Here is a 19,125-nt window from a genome sequence, read left to right on the forward strand (position 1 = left end):
ACATGCATTAATTCATGCATGTCAAAAACATAAACATAACATTCTCATTGTGTTTTGATACTAATATATAGTTGAAGTTATGCAGGCTATCAATTGAGAATGCGATAGGAATGATCACAACTGAAACTTTATTATACCACCACAGATTCATTTATACAAGTTATCAAGCAAACTATTTTAAAAGACCATCAAAGCAAAATAGTAATAACTTATAATACAAATAAACAAACAAATAAACTCGATGGCTGTTGGCTCATTAACACGGAGCCTATCCTAACGATCGGCCACTGGCAAACCAGTGGCTGAAATCATTCAATTATTATTTTACACCACATAATGTACAAACTATTGAGCATACATAAACAGTTATGTAAAAAAAAAAAGAAAAGATGCTTAACTTCAAAACTTCCTCTGCAAAAGTGAAGACTAAAAATGTACTGTTTAATGTTATTTTTTAGTTTAATTTTTCTTTATTCATTTTCTTTATAATTTCATAATGTATTTTGTGAAGTCAGACTATGTTTGTACTTGTGTGCTGAGCAGAGAGCTGGTAGAGTTATATTTAGCTTAGAGGTATGCAATGTTCACTTAGCAGAGATGCTCCAATGATGATGATGCTTCATGTGTGTACAGTTGCTCTTTGCAAGAAAATGAATGTTTCAACTGATGCAAATGTACCATATGTTTACCACTAATGTATTAATGTATTAATGTATACACTGAGAAATAGTTTCTTAATGTGGATAGTGGATTGTACCATGTGAAAGCATTAGGTAAATTCCATTTTTAAACATAAGCAACATGTTTTTTCTACCTTACGAAGAAGTTGTAAGTCTCTCTGCAATGTATATAAGCTCAATCTTGCTGTACCACCTCAGAGAAACATAAAGGCATGAGGGCGTGAGAGGGAGGAAACACAGAGATGATGGGGGGAGAAGATAGAGAAATGGGGAACAGAGAAATCTAGAATGAAGACCACCTCTCATGTAGCCTTATATTATTATATGCCTGTTTCTCTCTGTCTGACACATGATACATAATAAATAGAGATCTCTTGGCAAAAGTAACTGGTGTAGCTTCCGTGATTCAACCATAATGGGGGGAAAGCATGATTTTCAAATCTACAAAAAGCATCCGATTGCATCAAGTCTGGCTTGACAGACAGAAGCGCGCAGCCAATGCCTGGTCAGAGGCATCATCTCACGGTCTGCGAGGCCCAACAGGTTCAGCCAGAGCGCACGCTCTCCCATTACAGAAAACACCATGGAGCACCGGCAGGCGTGGATGGCCTGACGAGCATTACGGAGGACGAGCTGCCATATCTTTCACCTCAAGGCCCTCGAGACCGTGTTTGAGATCGAGCGGGTCGCTCCAGTTGTGCCTCATGTGCTTCATGAATTTAGTCCCAGCAGTTTCCCGTCGTAAATGTCCCTTTCCTGGTCGGTGGCGCTCTGTGGAGCCGGCCACTCGATGTTGAGGAGAGATGTTCACACTCGTCCAGGAGGATGGACTAGGGTAAGGCCACGGGGGTGTTAGCCTGGGGAACGCAAGAGTGCGGGATGGGCTCCTCATCCTCTGAGACTCCGAGAAGGCGTCGTCATCATTGCCGGAACCGGCCGGTTCGTCGACGAACGGGCAACACTTCTACAGAAAGTTATTTTACTTATTATTTTACACGGTCTGTGTTGTCAGTCGGTTTTTGTTTTGGTCTGTGTGACTCCGCCCACTGCCAGCTCAGCCAATAGTATTTCGACACCCTGGGACGCCAGTTGGCAGGAAACACAGCGTATCGCAGCCTTGAAAATGAGCAAACAAACTGGGTCAGAGATGGCAGATTCCACACAACCTAAAAAGCCTCGATATCCATCTAAAAATCTCTATGAACGAGAGCATATTAAAACACGGATAAATCAACTCATTAACTTACGAAGTGTAAGTTTGTAAGTGAGTATGGCCGTTTCTCAATATGCGTTCTTGTCTGTACTTGTGTTCTTGTGAACTTGTGAAACGTCATCATTCGCTGCCCAAGTACTGTCCCAATACACAAGTTTGCATTTTGGCAAGAACGGTTAAAAATCCCGGAAGTGTTCTTGACTCGCCCATTTTACAGAGGATGCAGCGGTTGGTAACTTGTGTGAACTTGACGGCAGAAATATCCCAGCATTCATTTCGGCATTCGAGGAAGGAGTTATGTTTGGGTTATTTAAACCCGTTATTTAACCCGTTTAAACCGTTATTTAAATCGCGTTATGTTTGGGTACTGCAGACGGCGTCTGTGCGGGGGTATTATTGCGCAATACCAGCAAGAACACATCGTCTCAAACTGTCAGCAGTGTTCTGTGTGCTCGTCACCTTGTGAGTTCATTCTTCCAAGAACAACTAGCAAGAGCGTTCTCCCCAAGAACACAAGTCCGTTCTTTGCATTCTTGGTTTTGAGAAACGGCCAAAGTCTCCTCGGCGTTCGTTGTCAATTGCGCTCGTTCCTGTCGCGTGTCCTCAGAATGGCAACCGGCGTGAGCGTCGAGTCTGAGGAGGAGGAGGAGGAGGAGGAGGAGGAGGAGGAGGAGGAAACAACGATCTCTGATATTTTGAATTTGGACTGCAGTTCCTATTTCCACCACTTGCTGTCATTCTTACACACTGCACCTTTAAATAAGTGCTTGACGACGCATTCAGCCTTCAAATGCGCCGCTGCAGAGTCGCAGAGAACACCAGCCTCCAGCTGTCAGGTGTAGCTGTGGTCGATTCATTATTGGTGGCAGAGAGTAACGAAGCTTTAATTAAAGCAACTGCTTTGGTTTTGAAATGTTGGCGACACCTGCTGGTGAAACTAGAACTCAAACATCATTGACATCTTTTACTAAACAATTGCAAATGTTTTCATAAGTGTAATGTTTTAAGTATAAATTACAAATCATTAAATTCCATTAAATATAGTGCTTGGATTGTGTGTTTTTAGTTAGGGGCTCAATGTTGGTCTTAATTGTCTTAATGTCGTCATGAAACAGAAGTTGTGCTGGTCTGGTTCTTCTCTATTGTGCTGTATATCCAAGTGAATATATATTCTGGAATAAGAACAAATGTGGGCGGGGCTTGATTGAGTCCGTGGGGAATTGATTGGATGATTGGATGGTTGTGGTTTGCTATTGGCTGATCTCATGTGAGTGACAGGTTGCCCTGATAAATCATTTAGAATAAACACTGCAATATTCCATAAAAAACAAGAATTGTCCATGTTGATTTTATGGTGACTTTAACCTCTGGTCTAGGAGTACTAGATTGTAATGTGAACTAAATCATCACTTCCTGGGAAACTTAATAAAATGAAAGTTTCTGCACTTGGGGAAGCCCAGCTTACTGATCCTACATGATGACTCAGATGTGCAGATGGAAGTCAATAACTGTTGTGTTATTGTGTTCAGATATCTGATGATTGGGATGTTCTAGACAGTTATTCCAACTAAATGTAACGCTAGGCACCAAAATGATCTCCTATTTTGAACTTACAAATAAATAAATAAATATTAAAGCTGATAAATAATATTGCCTTCAGCTGAGACACTGTTCGCCATGATGGTTTTGAATTGCTTAAAATATGATTGGAATCACTTCAAAAAAGGAAAATACAGTTCAGCACAAGTCTGTCATATAGGCTACATAAAATTATAATAAGAACATTATAACTGTGTGCTTGGAACATGGCTTGTAATGGTGAGACTTTTGTTTTTGTAATCAGGCTCTCAAAAATTATATAAAAATTTGGATTTAGATTTATGGGTCAATATATCAGTTATCGGCTTTCAGATATAAAGAATAATCGCTTAACAGTATCGACAAAATGTTCATATCAGTGCATCCCATATAGTATTTTACTTACTTTTGAGACTGCAAATAAATCTCTCAATTAATACAATCTGCTGTGTCTATGATAGTCGATGCAATTTTATTGTTAGGTATTATTTTTGTATTCAAGATTTTTATATTATTCATATTTCAGGGTTCCCACGGGTCCTTGAATTCCTTGAAAGTTTGTGAATCTGAAAAAAAACGTCAATGCCCTGGAAAGTTTTTGAAAATAAACATACATAGATACAGGTCCTTAAAAGTGCTTGCATTTATTTTGTGCCAAGAAGTTTTCTGGAAAAAATCCGTATTATTCCGCTAATGTGTTATTTCGCCAACACTTGGTGGCATGTGCATACTAGCTTGCTTCATTTACGTTAGTTACGCACATTTACGCGTTACGTGGAAAATAGGCTGGTTACATGAGCTTCTGCGTCGAACTCACGCCGTAGCTACGTCGTAGGCTGTGTGTAGCGTGCGTACCCTTCGCCTACCCTGACGCGCACCTCTCCAAAAATGTAACAACGCATCAACTCTACGCGGACGCAAGCGCTGTGATTGGTCTGCTAGGACCCCTCCCTCGGGTTTCACATGCTCCCTCTGCAAGTGTAATTGCGCGTCAACGCGGACGACGACGCAGAAGTATAAATGAAAACCAACGCGTGGCCTACAGCGTAGAGGCTCCGGCGCAGGTCCGACGCAGAAGTATCAGCCTTAAGCTCTTTTAAAAAAAATCATGCAAAAGTTAATATTAGATCATTTTAGACTACAGGATGTAGCAGGCCTACTGAATATTCTCCAGTGTTATGCAAGACAGAAATACGACTAATAGAATATCAGATCTCTGTCATATGGCCAAAAAAAAAAAAAAAAAAAAAAAAGCATATTTGTGTTTGACACATAAAAACTGTAACAATGTGTCTTAAGGTAACACGATGTAACCTATACTCTCACTTGAATTGTGTCCCCACATTAAGTCCTTGAATTTGAGGGTATTGGACCTAGAAAGTCCTTGAAAGGTCCTTGAATTTGAAGTTAACCAAGGTGTGGGAACCCTGATATTTTAATGAAGAAAGGAGCAGCTACTGTACTGACTGGTGTTTCCTCCGCAATCATGTTGCATGGATCGTCAGCTGACCAGCGGTTGGCCAATCACAGGTCAGCTGGTGACGTAGACGAGGCTGTAAACATGTACAGTATAAACAGACATGACTGTCCGCTCCTGATCTCACACAGTCAGCATGGACAGAGTAAGTCATTTCACTGCATTATTGTTCACTGTGTGGGTTTGTTCTGTCTCACTGAACTCTTACTTTAATGTGTGTGTAACTATAGATGTGTCACTGTTGTTACATCATCGCTGTCGTGTTATTTTGCATAACGAGTCTGAAGTTTACAAAGAAACTATTTAAAAGATTGAAACTGCTATTTCAATTTGATGAAAACAAACATATTGCATATAATAACTTGTAATTGTACATCGAAAATATATATAATAAAGTAATAATAATAAATGCTGAATTGTTTCTGCACCATTAACAGTTTACAAGCTGTCAATCCTGTCAGAAACACTGTGTCATGTCGTAGTTTTGATGACTTTACTATTATTCTATTATTATGTCACAGTGCTTTTCACGGGTGGTGTATAAGTTTAACAAATGCTCTTATGGTGGCACTTTATATACATTAGTTGTTGAACTTCAAACAATATGAAGTGGCATTTTGTCTTCATCTCTCTAAGAAGGGAAACACTGGAGGGCTTTGGGACTCGGTGAAGAAAGCAGCTTTCGTCATCGGATCTGGGCTTTTCTTCCTGGTCGGGTTTAGAAACTCAGTGACATGGTGAGCAATTTTCATTTTCACAGTCTTGCTTTACATTTCAGATCCTGCTAATCTGTACCTTGCGCTCGCCGTGTCCTTTATGGTTGAGCATTAATCATTAATGAGCTGCTTGTGTTTTGAAGGCACTTGCAGAGGTTTTGGGGAGCGTCTGGAGACTTCTGGCAGACACAGTGGACCAAGCTTCACCAGGCCATGGGGGGAAATGAGGCCGCCTTGTTTTTTACCGGTCAGAGATTCAGTCAAACTTGTTTTTTAACCTTTATGCAGCTTCCCCTCTGGACACTGATCATGAAGTGTTCACGCATCTGTTGTTCTAGACTTGAACTGACTGCCTCAAAGTGCAAAACAGAAACATATCAATCTTTGTTAGTGTCAGTCTCTCAAAACTTCACTTAAATGGCATAACTTTGGCAAAAGCCACTGTATTCTGCATCAGGCAATTTTATTTTATTAAATCTTCCCAACAATGCTAAGAGTTCACAGTGGTTTCTGCCCAAACATGAATAGTGGATCAATGCTGCATGTTGTCTGTGGTGTTGAACAGGGACCATGTTGGTGCCGACGCTCTCGTTCTGGCTGTTTAACGCCCTGCTGATGCTGGTCGACACCACGGGGAAGCCGAGCTTCATCACACGCTACAGGATTCAGCCTGACAAAAACAATCCGGTATCGTCCTGTTTAAGCTCTCAATCATCACTGCCTGTTTCTAACGGTGCGGGATTCTTCCCAGGGCTGTCACCATCACTGCATTTGTAGAAATCCTCCATTTTAACTGTAAGATCTGTAAGATGTTTAATGTTCTTCTGCTCACCAAGGCTGCCTTTATTTGATAAAAAAATAAAAACTAATATTGTGAAATATTTTTACAATTTAAAATAACTTTTCTATGTGTTTTCTATGTGAATATATAGTAAAGTGTAATTTATTCCTGTGATCAAAGCTGAATGTTCAGCATCATTACTCCAGTCTTCAGTGTCACATGATCCTTCACAAATCATTCTAATATGATGATTTGATGATCAAGAAACATTTATGATTATTATCAATTTTAAAAACAGTTATTTACATTTTTATTTCATGATGCTATGATGAATAGAAAGTTCAAAAGAACAGCATTTATCTGGAATCTAAAGCTTTTGTAACATTAAACACTACCGTTCAGAAGTTTGGGGTCAGTAAGAATTTTTATAAAAAAATTTGGTGGAAATAAATTAAAGAAATCAATACTTTTATTCATCAAGGATTAATTAAATCGATCTAAAGTTACAGTAAAGACATTTATAATGTTACAAAAGATTCTATTTCAAATAAATGCTGCTCTTTTGAACTTTCTATTCATCAAATAATCCTGAAAAAAAACTGATAATAATCATAAATGTTTCTTGAGCATCAAATCATCATATTAGAGTGATTTGTGAAGGATCATGTGACACTGAAGACTGGAGTAATGATGCTGAACATTCAGCTTTGATCACAGGAATAAATTACGTTTTAAAATATATTCAAATAGAAAACAGTTATTTTAAATTGTCATAATATTTAACAATATTACTGGTTTGTTGTATTTTTAATCAAATAAATGCAGCCTTGGTGAGCAGAAGAAAAAATTACAAATATTAACAATCCAAAACATTTGACTGGTAGTGTACATGAAAAAAACATTCTTACATTATTAGACCATGTTATACAAGGCCTGCTCTATATGTTGAAATACATTTAAATCACTGTTGGCTTTAGTGATTATCAAATCATGGCAAGGCTGTGATCTCCTGAAAGGCATGCGCTGTGTGTTTCAGAGTGAAGCGCGGATTTGTAAAGACAAGCGTTTATGAACATGTTGCCAACAAAGGAGAAGCTTTAAGGACTAATACGAGCTTGATGGTGTAACGCTTGAGAAATATATTAAGGCATTAGTATTGTAATTTTACAATTGCACGATAAAATAAAATAAATTCATTAAGTAGAGTTCATGATGTGACATCTTGACGTAATGATTTAAACTGAATTTAGATTAATTTGGATAATGTTCATGCATATTACATGTATGCTTTAGGGATGCACCAGATATTGGCCTCCATATCGGTATCAGCCGATATATGTTCATTTTTAATGTTATCGTCTCAATAAGAAAATCTGGCCGATATATTCAGCTGATAAATAATATTTCCTTCAGCTGAGACTCATCAGATGTGCTCTCTTCGCCCTTGATGGGTTTGATGGTTATAACCAGGCCAACATTTTGATATCAGTGCATCCCTAGTGTGTTACTTACCTTTGAGACTGTATGGATCCAATTATTAATAACAAAAAATATCTGATTGCTCGATTAATCATCACAATAATTGGTCAATGACTTGATTATAATAATAATGGATAGTGGCAGCCCTAGTATAATGAAGAAAAGACCCAAACCCACTGATCAGTTCTTGCTGACGCTGGGAAATATATTTAATATTCACACAATTATTTTGCTGACAATGAAAGATTAAGCAACATTATTGAATATTGCACTGATTTTAATGCAATTACTATTTGACCAGTAAGTTTCTTAACAACCTTGTCATTAGACAAATTACATGATCTTTCCTTATTTTGTGACTCACTAATAATGCAGACATGTTTCAATATCGTCTCTGATTTAAACATGATTTCTATGTTTCCAAGTAATTTCTCTGTATTACTTTAGACTGTGTTTCAGAGAATCAATTCAAAACTCTTAATTTGGTGACTTGTTTGCAGCACTGCTCAAAGATGGTTAGGGTGTATTAGTCAAATATATGCAAATATCGCTATGTATTGATAAATTAGAGTAAATATTCTTCTTTGTTTCTTCTGTCTGTACTGTAGCTCATAGTCCAAATGCTGCTGAATGATAATATTGGCCTGTAAAGTGATAACTTTCTGCACTGATAACAGTTTTAGCACGCATTGCATGAGTTTAGATTACACAGCATATATAAGCTTAAAATATCAGTCGTAAACACTTACATGTTTAGATTATGTAGTGTATAATAATAATAATGTCTGGCTGTTAAAGCAAAGAGAGAAGCTCAAGAATACCCTGTTTATGATAAAGTTCAGAGTTCACCGATGACAGTCTCAGTCATTATATGATGCAACAGGTTTTTAAAAGTCTGATAATAATAATCTGTACAGTTGAACGTTTCCTGAGGAGGTTTTCACATCAGATAATGCTTTACCCTTGAGTAACCTCTGCTTTAGAGATATAAGTAACAGCTACATGTCAGCTAACTCTCATTAGTTAGGTTAGGGTTCAAGTTAGTAGAATAAGTTGACATGTATCAAAGACTAAGGGCCCGATCACACACCCGGCGACGCAAGTGTGTTTTGCTAGTTTCAGCCCGACGCAGTTTTCATTTTTACGTCCTGCGACACATTATTTAAATAGCAAATGCATTAGTGCTCATCTGTGGCCCATGGGCTGCTGGTCTGAGAACGAGTGTGTGTTCTGGTGTATTGATGGACCGTTGCTGTTTTGAGGAACTGAAATACACTGAGCCACTGACCAACTGAACCCTGGTCTAAAGTCAATGGTGCAGGATTTTATTTGTTATTAAAGAACGCGTTAGTAATATTAGTGCACAACGTGCTACACTCTGCTTATACCACACACACACACACACACACACACACACACACACACACACACACACACTCTGCTTATTACACACACACACACACACACTCTGCTTATTACACACACACACACACACTCTGCTTATTACACACACACACACACACTCTGCTTATTACACACACACACACACACTCTGCTTATTACACACACACACACACACTCTGCTTATACCACACACACACACACACACACTCTGCTTATACCACACACACACACACACACACACACACACACACACACACACACACACACACACACACACACACACACACTCTGCTTATTACACACACACACACACACACTCTGCTTATTACACACACACACACACACTCTGCTTATTACACACACACACTCTGCTTATTACACACACACACACACACTCTGCTTATTACACACACACACACACACTCTGCTTATTACACACACACACACTCTGCTTATTACACACACACACACACTCTGCTTATTACACACACAGGGATGCGCAGCAGCACACAAGCAATGCCAAGTATTAAAAATAAGAAGATTATTATAGTGTACATAAAGATATGGTGAATCCGGCTTGTCTCGTAGATGATCTCGCTTTAACCACACACACACACACACACACACACACACACACACACACACACACACACACAGCTTTAACCTCGCACACGAGCAGATCTGTTTCCTCGCTAGAGAAGTGTTCAGTTTTTCCGCTTGGTATTTCCTCCATGTAAATAGCGAATCCGCCGCGGCGCAAGCGCAACTGGCTTTTAAAGGGAATGTGAGATGAGACTCTGATTGGTTTATTTCACGTCACGCCCAAAACATTAAGAGAATAGAGACAAAACACACCCGTTACTCATTAAGAGAATAGAGACAAAACACACCCGTTACTCATTAAGAGAATAGAGACAAAACACACCCGTTACTCATTAAGAGAATAGAGACAAAACACACCCGTTACTCATTAAGAGAATAGAGACAAAACACACCCGTTACTCATTAAGAGAATAGAGACAAAACACACCCGTTACTCATTAAGAGAATAGGGACAACACTTTTAGACCAGCGCCGGGAGCGCCGACCATTTTTCCTGTTGTTAAACTAGCAAAACTGGATTCGGACTCGTGCTGAGTGTGCTTTAGACCATGAGCTCAGATCCTTAAAATAGGGCCCATATAGTCAGTAGAATGTCTGTTGCTGAGCATCAGGTATAATGAGTGTTTCCGACAGGTGGACGCGGGCCGGTTGCGTCATGCGGTGAAGACGGTGCTGTTTAACCAGGTGTGTCTGTCGGGGCCGGTGGTGGTTCTGGTCTACATGCTGATGCAGTGGCGCGGGGACCCGTGTGGCCCGGAGCTGCCCAGCTTCCACTGGGTCCTGCTGGAGCTGTCCGTCTGCGGCCTGATGGAGGAGGTGCTCTTCTACTACACACACAGGTCAGCGGTCACATGATGCTCTTCTACTACACACACAGGTCAGCGGTCACATGATGCTCTTCTACTACACACACAGGTCAGCGGTCACATGATGCTCCTCTACGACACACACAGGTCAGCTTTCCGACACTACACACACAGGTCAGCGGTCACATCATACAGCAGAATCACTGGCTACGTCTACATGCTACCAAATAATCCGTTAGTAATGGGATTGACGGCTCAATCGGACTGAAAAGCCTTCATGTAAAACACCTTACTCGAGCCGACTCAGCTCGATCCCAATGACATTTCGATCGGATTGAAAGGGGTTTATTCCTAGTTTATTCCTTTTCTAATCCATCGAGAGAACATGTAAACACTTGATCAGATTGAAAACCGAAACTTAAAGGACTGCGCATGTGCAATGACGTAGAAATAGCGTAATGATGTAGAAATAGCATAATGATGTAGAAATAGCGTAATGATGTAGAAATAGCATAATGATGTAGAAATAGCGTGATGACGTAGAAATAACGTAATGATGTAGAAATAGCGTAATGATGTAGAGATAGCGAAATGACGTAGAAATAGCGTGATGACGTAGAAATAACGTAATGACGTAGAAATAGCGTAATGACGTAGAAATAGCGTAATGACGTAGAAATAGCATAATGACGTAGAAATAGCGTAATGACGTAGAAATAGCGTGATGACGTAGAAATAACGTAATGACGTAGAAATAGCGTAATGACGTAGAAATAGCGTAATGACGTAGAAATAGCGTAATGATGTAGAAATAGCGTAATGACGTAGAAATAACGTAATGACGTAAAAATAGCGTAATGACGTAGAAATAGCGTGATGACGTAGAAATAGCGTGATGAGGTAGAAATAGCGTAATGACGTAGAAATAGCGTAATGACGTAGAAATAGCGTGATGATGTAGAAATAGCGTAATGACGTAGAAATAGCGTAATGATGTAGAAATAGCGTAATGATGTAGAAATAGTGTAATGATGTAGAAATAGCATAATGACGTAGAAATAGCGTAATGACGTAGAAATAGCGTAGCGTAATGACGTAGAAATAGCGTAATGATGTAGAAATAGTGTAATGATGTAGAAATAGCGTGATGATGTAGAAATAGCGTAATGACGTAGAAATAGCGTAATGATGTAGAAATAGCGTAATGATGTAGAAATAGCGTAATGATATAGAAATAGTGTAATGATGTAGAAATAGCATAATGATGTAGAAATAGCGTAATGACGTAGAAATAGCGTAGCGAAATGACGTAGAAATAGCGTGATGATGTAGAAATAGCGTAATGACGTAGAAATAGCGTAATGATGTAGAAATAGCGTAATGATGTAGAAATAGCGTAATGACGTAGAAATAACGTAATGACGTAGAAATAGCGTAATGATGTAGAAATAGCGTAATGACGTAGAAATAACGTAATGACGTAGAAATAGCGGAATGACGTAGAAATAGCGGAATGACGTAGAAATAGCGTGATGAGGTAGAAATATCGCAATGACGTAGAAATATCGCAATGACGTAGAAATAGCGTAATGACGTAAAAATAGCGTAGCGTAATGACGTAGAAATAGCGTAATGACGTAGAAATACCGTGATGATGTAGAAATAGCGTAATGATGTAGAAATAGCGTAATGATGTAGAAATAGTGTAATGATGTAGAAATAGTGCAATGACGTAGAAATAGCGTAATGACGTAGAAATAGCGTAATGACGTAGAAATAGCGTGATGATGTAGAAATAGCGTAATGACGTAGAAATAGCGTAATGACGTAGAAATAGTGTAATGATGTAGAAATAGTGTAATGATGTAGAAATAGCGTGATGACGTAGAAATAGCGTAATGATGTAGAAATAGCATAATGATGTAGAAATAGCGTAATGACGTAGAAATAGTGTGATGAGGTAGAAATAGCGTAATGACGTAGAAATAGCGTGATGACGTAGAAATAGCGTGATGAGGTAGAAATAGCGTAATGACGTAGAAATAGCGTGATGAGGTAGAAATAGCGTAATGACGTAGAAATAGCGTGATGACGTAAAAATAGCGTAATGACGTAGAAATAGCGTGATGATGTAGAAATAGCGTAATGACGTAGAAATAGCGTAATGACGTAGAAATAGTGTAATGATGTAGAAATAGCGTGATGACGTAGAAATAGCGTAATGATGTAGAAATAGCATAATGATGTAGAAATAGCGTAATGATGTAGAAATAGTGTAATGACGTAGAAATAACGTAATGACGTAGAAATAGCGTGATGACGTAGAAATAGCGTAATGACGTAGAAATAGCGTGATGAGGTAGAAATAGCGTAATGACGTAGAAATAGCGTGATGAGGTAGAAATAGCGTAATGATGTAGAAATAGCGTGATGAGGTAGAAATAGGTAGAAATGTAGAAATACTGAGGAGGACTTTTTACTTTCTGAACCTGGACTTTCCAACTCTGCGGTTTGATTCGTTCATTTTGAACCGATTCTTTGGTTCAATAACCCATCTGGACGTTCTCATTGGCTCATTCTCTGCCGCAAATGCTGTGCGTCTTACATCATCAACCCGTCAATCAACGATTCAGTTCAATTCTGTGAACTGGCTCGACCGGTTACTGGCTTAAAACACAGATTTGTTCAAGAATCGAACATCAGTAGTTGCGGGGAATTTGATCTGACAAAATCCCTGTAGTGCATTTGCACAAAAACACACACACACACACACACACACACACACACACACACACACACGCACACACACACACACACACACAGGCTGAAAGCTACAAACGTCTAATTTTGACTTCGAGGCAAATTTTCTTGATATCATGAATTTTATTTAAACTATAGATGATGTCTGTAATTGTATTTTCACCACAGGCTATCATCAAATTCAATTGTTGATATCAAGAATTAATTTCTTACTAGTAGATATCATTTTTGATTTTAATAATTTTGTTACTAGTAAAAATATGTATTTCTGATATCATTAACTCAACTGTCACTAGTTGAAATATTAATACTTGATATCTGTGAATGTATTTCAACATGTTACATTTGTCATTATTACATTAGTAATTTCAGATATCTAAAATGGCTTTCTTAATAGAATCACATTCATGAATATATCAGAAATGAACATGTCCCTTGTAGCAATTCATTTGTTGAAATCAAGAATTCATATCCCGGGAATGAATAACAGTCTAAACGGCTCGCCATAATTCCATCACACGCAGAATCTGAAATATTTCTCACGTTCATGAACGCTCATCTTCTCTTTCTCAGGCTGGTCCACCATCCGTCGCTCTACAAGAGCATCCACAAGATTCACCACGAGTGGACGGCTCCGGTGGGAGTGGTGGCGCTCTACGCTCATCCGGTGGAGCATGTGGTAAGATCCGGCTCAGGTGTGATCATGTGACCCGTACAGTGGGTGTGTGTTGTAAGCCCTCGATGTGTGTGTCTGCAGTTGTCCAACATGCTGCCGGCGCTGGCGGGTCCGGTTCTGCTCGGCTCACACGTCTCCACCACCAGCCTCTGGTTCACCATCGCTCTGCTGGTGACCACCGTCTCCCACTGCGGGTACCACTTACCCCTGCTGCCCTCGCCAGAGTTTCACGACTACCACCACCTCAAGTAAGGCCAGCGCTCAGCGTGTCCACGAAGGGCTGAGGTGAACACGAATCTGTTTAGTTTGAAACGACGTCACACCAGTTCGTTCTTCGATTTGAAGTAAATCAGAGCCTTAAATAATAGGCTTATCTTAAAGGATTAGTTCACTTCAATATTAAAATCTCCTGATTATTTATTCACCCCCACGTCATCCAAGATGTTCATGTCTTTCTTTCTTCAGTGGAAAAGAAATGCAGGTTTTTGAGGAAAACACTCCAGGATGTTTCTCCATATAGTGACTTCAATGGGGTCCAACGGGTTGAAGGTCCAGATGTGTGTTTCAGTGCAGCTTCAAAGTCTCGACACGATCCAGCCGAGGAATAAGAGTCTTATCTAGACAAACCAGCCGACATTTTATAACAAAATACACATTTATATAATTTTAACCACAAATGCTGGTCTTGCACTAGCTGTGATGAGACACACATTACGCACCCCATTGAAGTCACTATATGGAGGAACATCCTGGAGTGTTTTCCTCAAAAACCTTCATTTCTTTTCCACTGAAGAAAGAAAGACATGAACATCTTGGATGACGTGGAGGAGAGTAAATTAGCAGGACATTTTAATTCTGAAGTGAACTACTACTTTAAATAAATAACAGAGTGTGTGTATGAATGTCAGTCACTTTTACAGTGGTTCCAAATGTTGACTGCTTTTTTATGTTGTTTAGTCTTTGTGGTTCCATTAGTAGTAAATGAAGAATGTTTTGTTATATTCACAAGTTATATCCCAGAAGTGCAAGTTTTTCCTGAAAGCTGAAAGTAAATCCTGTATATTTGTTCTCAGAAACTACCTAATTACCTTATTAAGGGTTATAATAGTGATGCACCAGTCTTTTTTTTTTACGCAAATTTGGCGGATTCCAATAGTCCGATGCAAATGTATTTATTTAATTTATTTGTGTATCTTTGTGCAAGCAATTTTATTTATTGGTTAAAAAAAAAAATGTGTAGCCATTTGAAATTAGTGGGAAGCACTGCATTTTAATCATGATCCAAACAGAGATTCATTCTTCACACATGTAACATGAGCAGTTTTTTATTTAAATTAAATGGTATAATTTCACGATTTTAAGCAAAAACCGAGTGGTCTGAGTGTAGACTTGTGTAATGGACTGGAGTTGAAAATTAGCAATAGCTATAAACTCTTTTTGCATAGCATTAGTTACAAACTTGTTTTGTACTATGTTTAATTGCAATGTCAATGTCAAATAAATGAATAAAAAAAATAAAAAAAATAAATAATGATGCTACATAGGACACACCTACACTAAACAAAAACAGCAGATTGATCTGAATGAAAATGCAGATTCACTCTCTGCCAGTAGGTGGCGCTTGTGGAAGAGCAGTTTCAGTTTACAGACTCCGTAACATTTCCACACAAATTACATTTTAGGAAAATGATTGCAATGCAGTTTTTCCACAAGTCCAGAATAGGGATCAGCAAAAATAGAGCCGGTTGGGATTTATGGCCGGTCGACCGGTGCATCTGTAGTTATAAGCGTCCTGGTAGTGTGCAGTAAGACATGTTTATGACTGTGAGGTAGAGTTGATCTGTGCTGTTGTCCAATCAATGAGCCTTTCAACTGTGCTCTACTTTCAACTCATGCAGTCAACTTTGTTCTCATGAGATAACCGGCAAACTCTGGAGAGCTGTTCAACCAGCTGATAGCTGTCCATGTGAGGATACATACATGCAAACTGGTGATGCATCATGTAACAGAGTCAAAACTATCAATGTATTGGCAATTCTTCTTTATGAAAATGATTTGCAAATTCTCACTCCATATCGTACCCGTTTGCAGCTTATTAGTAAATGATCGCCTCTTCATTTTTCATTTGCAAAAAATCTATCAGCTTTTTGTGCTTTCTTTGACATCAGTTAGGATGAGTGAGCCTAAACTGAAATGTGCACCATTTTGTAGTCCATTGTCCACACTGCATGTCTTCATAATAACAAGCTACTTATACCCTAATTGTTGCAGACTTGCTCTAATGGGTTTCCAGCACTGGCTTCAGGTATCGCATAGAGGCTAAATATAGATTGTGATTATGTATACGTCATTTCCTTTGGTGTTCCATTGAAAAAGCAATGTTTTCTATTGGTATAAGCAGGACGCCCCTTACTTAGAGAATGGATAGAAATTGTTAAAGAAATGCACAATATGGAAGAATTGACTTTTATTTTTAGACTTAAAAAGGACCTCTTTCTAAAATACTTGAAGAAATGGATTGAGTACTGTAATGTAAACAATCAATGACTGTATATGTGGATCTATACTTTCCCCAAAACAGAACCCCTTGTTCTATTGTTTGCTTTTCCCTGTTTTTCTTAATGTTGTATGCTTAAAAATCATCAATACAAATACGGTAAAAAAATAATTTTTCTAGGAGGAAAATCAAAGGCAATACATTAAACATGACACGTGTCATGATGGCATCATCAGTTTGGATAGACCTACTACGGTAAAACCTTGCTCTTTAGCACAAGTCCTTGCCTGACCTCTGACCCTCTCCGCCCGCAGGTTTAATCAGTGCTATGGAGTGCTGGGTGTGTTGGACAGGCTTCACGGGACAGACGACAAGTTCCGTAACTCAAAGGCATATGATCGGCACACCGTCCTGCTGGGTCTGACCCCGCTGAGTCAGAGCATCCCCGAACACGCCAAGAAAGAGCACGACTAACCAGAATCCACGTGTGCGATAGACATGTTCCTGTATTCTCTGCAAGGCTACATTACTGATTAAGTAAAGATAACTCTTACGCAAGCAGTGCAATCGATCTGGAGTATGGACACACTCCTGGATTCAGTATCACGGAATTAAGGTTCATTCAACCTAAAGCGCTGTACTAAGCTAACATGCAGGACTAAGCTAATTTACTGTATCTCACTTTACTTTATCTGAAGCTGCTCTAGTCGTTGTTTGGGATCAGGGTTCAAATGCTGTCGAATGACCTTGTGTCGTACAGAGACGATCAATTCCTCTATACAGTCCTTTTTATTGTTCTTAATCTGTGTCTGAGTTCTCATATTGTGTCAGAATACCTCCAACATTTCTACAGTTGATAAATGATTTTAATACTGATCAATGCTATATTTTAATACTGAAAGTCTGGTGCTGGTTTCTTGGAATTGAACATGTCCATGACTGTACTGTTGTGCACCTAATCATACACTCTTTATGAGATCAGTTTCTGGATTTTCTGACTGAAGATCACTCATTAAAACTAATCTGCTGCACTGGGTGTGTTTGATCATTAATAATTCTGATGCGCAGAGTAAAATAATGACACTTGCTGTTCAATTTGTCCTCTGGAACCAGAGTATGCATAAAGAAATCCATTGTCATACGAGCCTGGACCCTCCATAAGGCCCAAAAAAATGAATAAGTCACCAGGGGACTCATTTATAAGATGTTGCGTAGAAACCCTCCAGCGTTTGATCTATTACCATCATTTCTCAAAAGAGCGTTTGTGTGATTCAGAGAACAAATGTTCGCAATAAAACTGTAAATCTCGCAAATGATCCTGATGAACCGCTGCATTCATGTCATTAACATACATATAACACATATAGCTCAAGTCAACGTCTAAATGCGTTACTTGAGAACGGCGAGCAGCAAGAACAGGAATCTCTGAATACCTGCAGTTCTCCGACTCTCTTCCAGAAGGGAAAAGATAGTGTTCACGTCAAAGACTGATTTTATAAATCTGAACGTTGGTGTGGATTTTAGCGTACACACACTCTTAAATCAAATCTGTGTACGTATGCATGTTTTATATGTTTAATTAAAACAACCAATTGTAGCAACCAATCAGCTGCACTATTTAGATAATGATGTGATCGCTACCAAATTGAGTTATGGATCTATCCCAGATAGCAATAGTGACACTAGACATAGTGTCGGCCCAGATCCGGTACGCGTTCAATCCACATGTGGGCCCACACTATGTTGCTATCTGGGATCAGCCTGTGCCATCTAGTGTTTCATGACAGAACTTAGTATTTAATAAAGTAGGCATTTTTGGTCTTATTTCCAATATCAATCATTTAGACTCATTTAGGTTTATTTTTGGCATTTTCTTGTTTGTGGTTTTCCCTAGACAGATCTGGCAACACAGTCTCTTTAGCCACTATATGGCCCTCAAGATCCACACTTATCAAACACACCTCAACAAGCCAATCAACGTCTTCAGGATTACTAGAAAGGCGAGTTTGATCAAGGTTAGAGCTAAACTCTGCAGGACAGTGCACCTCGAAGGCCAGAGCTGAGAACCCCAGGTGTAGACCAATCTCAGTTCCTGGAGACCCACTGTCCTGCAGAGCTCAGCTCAACCCTGATCACACACACCTGAACCAGCTAATCAAGGCGAGCTGAAGCGGGTTCGGAAATGTGTCGGCTGTACACCCTACACTATAACCATGACATGAAACTTGGCATGAATATAGTGGTCTGAAAAGTCATCTGATCAAATGTGAAGTCATGATATGAAATATCAGGAGAATCCAATTGGAGCTTTGGGTCCAATTTTGAGTCATCTGTGGCCGGAACATCAAGATTCCAAACGGGTTCATGAAGTCCTGGGAGGAATGGCTCGAAGACAAACTAAACAGTATGTCATTTATTTCCTATAATAAAGCATGAAAATACCATAATGTGTTAA

At 39.1% G+C, this 19,125-nt stretch overlaps 1 protein-coding gene across 1 annotated transcript; it reads left to right on the forward strand.

Moving 5' to 3' along the window:
• Positions 1-4,991: 4,991 nt before the first annotated feature.
• Positions 4,992-17,701, forward strand: faxdc2 (fatty acid hydroxylase domain containing 2). Its single transcript, XM_082139972.1, has 8 exons — positions 4,992-5,093; positions 5,585-5,685; positions 5,808-5,911; positions 6,230-6,351; positions 10,565-10,770; positions 14,071-14,176; positions 14,255-14,421; positions 16,985-17,701. Exons 1-8 carry the CDS (start codon positions 5,085-5,087, stop codon positions 17,142-17,144), a joined length of 975 nt encoding a protein of 324 aa, XP_081996098.1. The 5' UTR covers positions 4,992-5,084; the 3' UTR covers positions 17,145-17,701.
• Positions 17,702-19,125: the final 1,424 nt, after the last annotated feature.

This window comes from Leuciscus leuciscus (assembly GCF_965113295.1).
Source record: "Leuciscus leuciscus genome assembly, chromosome: 16".
Lineage (NCBI taxonomy): Eukaryota > Metazoa > Chordata > Actinopteri > Cypriniformes > Leuciscidae > Leuciscus > Leuciscus leuciscus.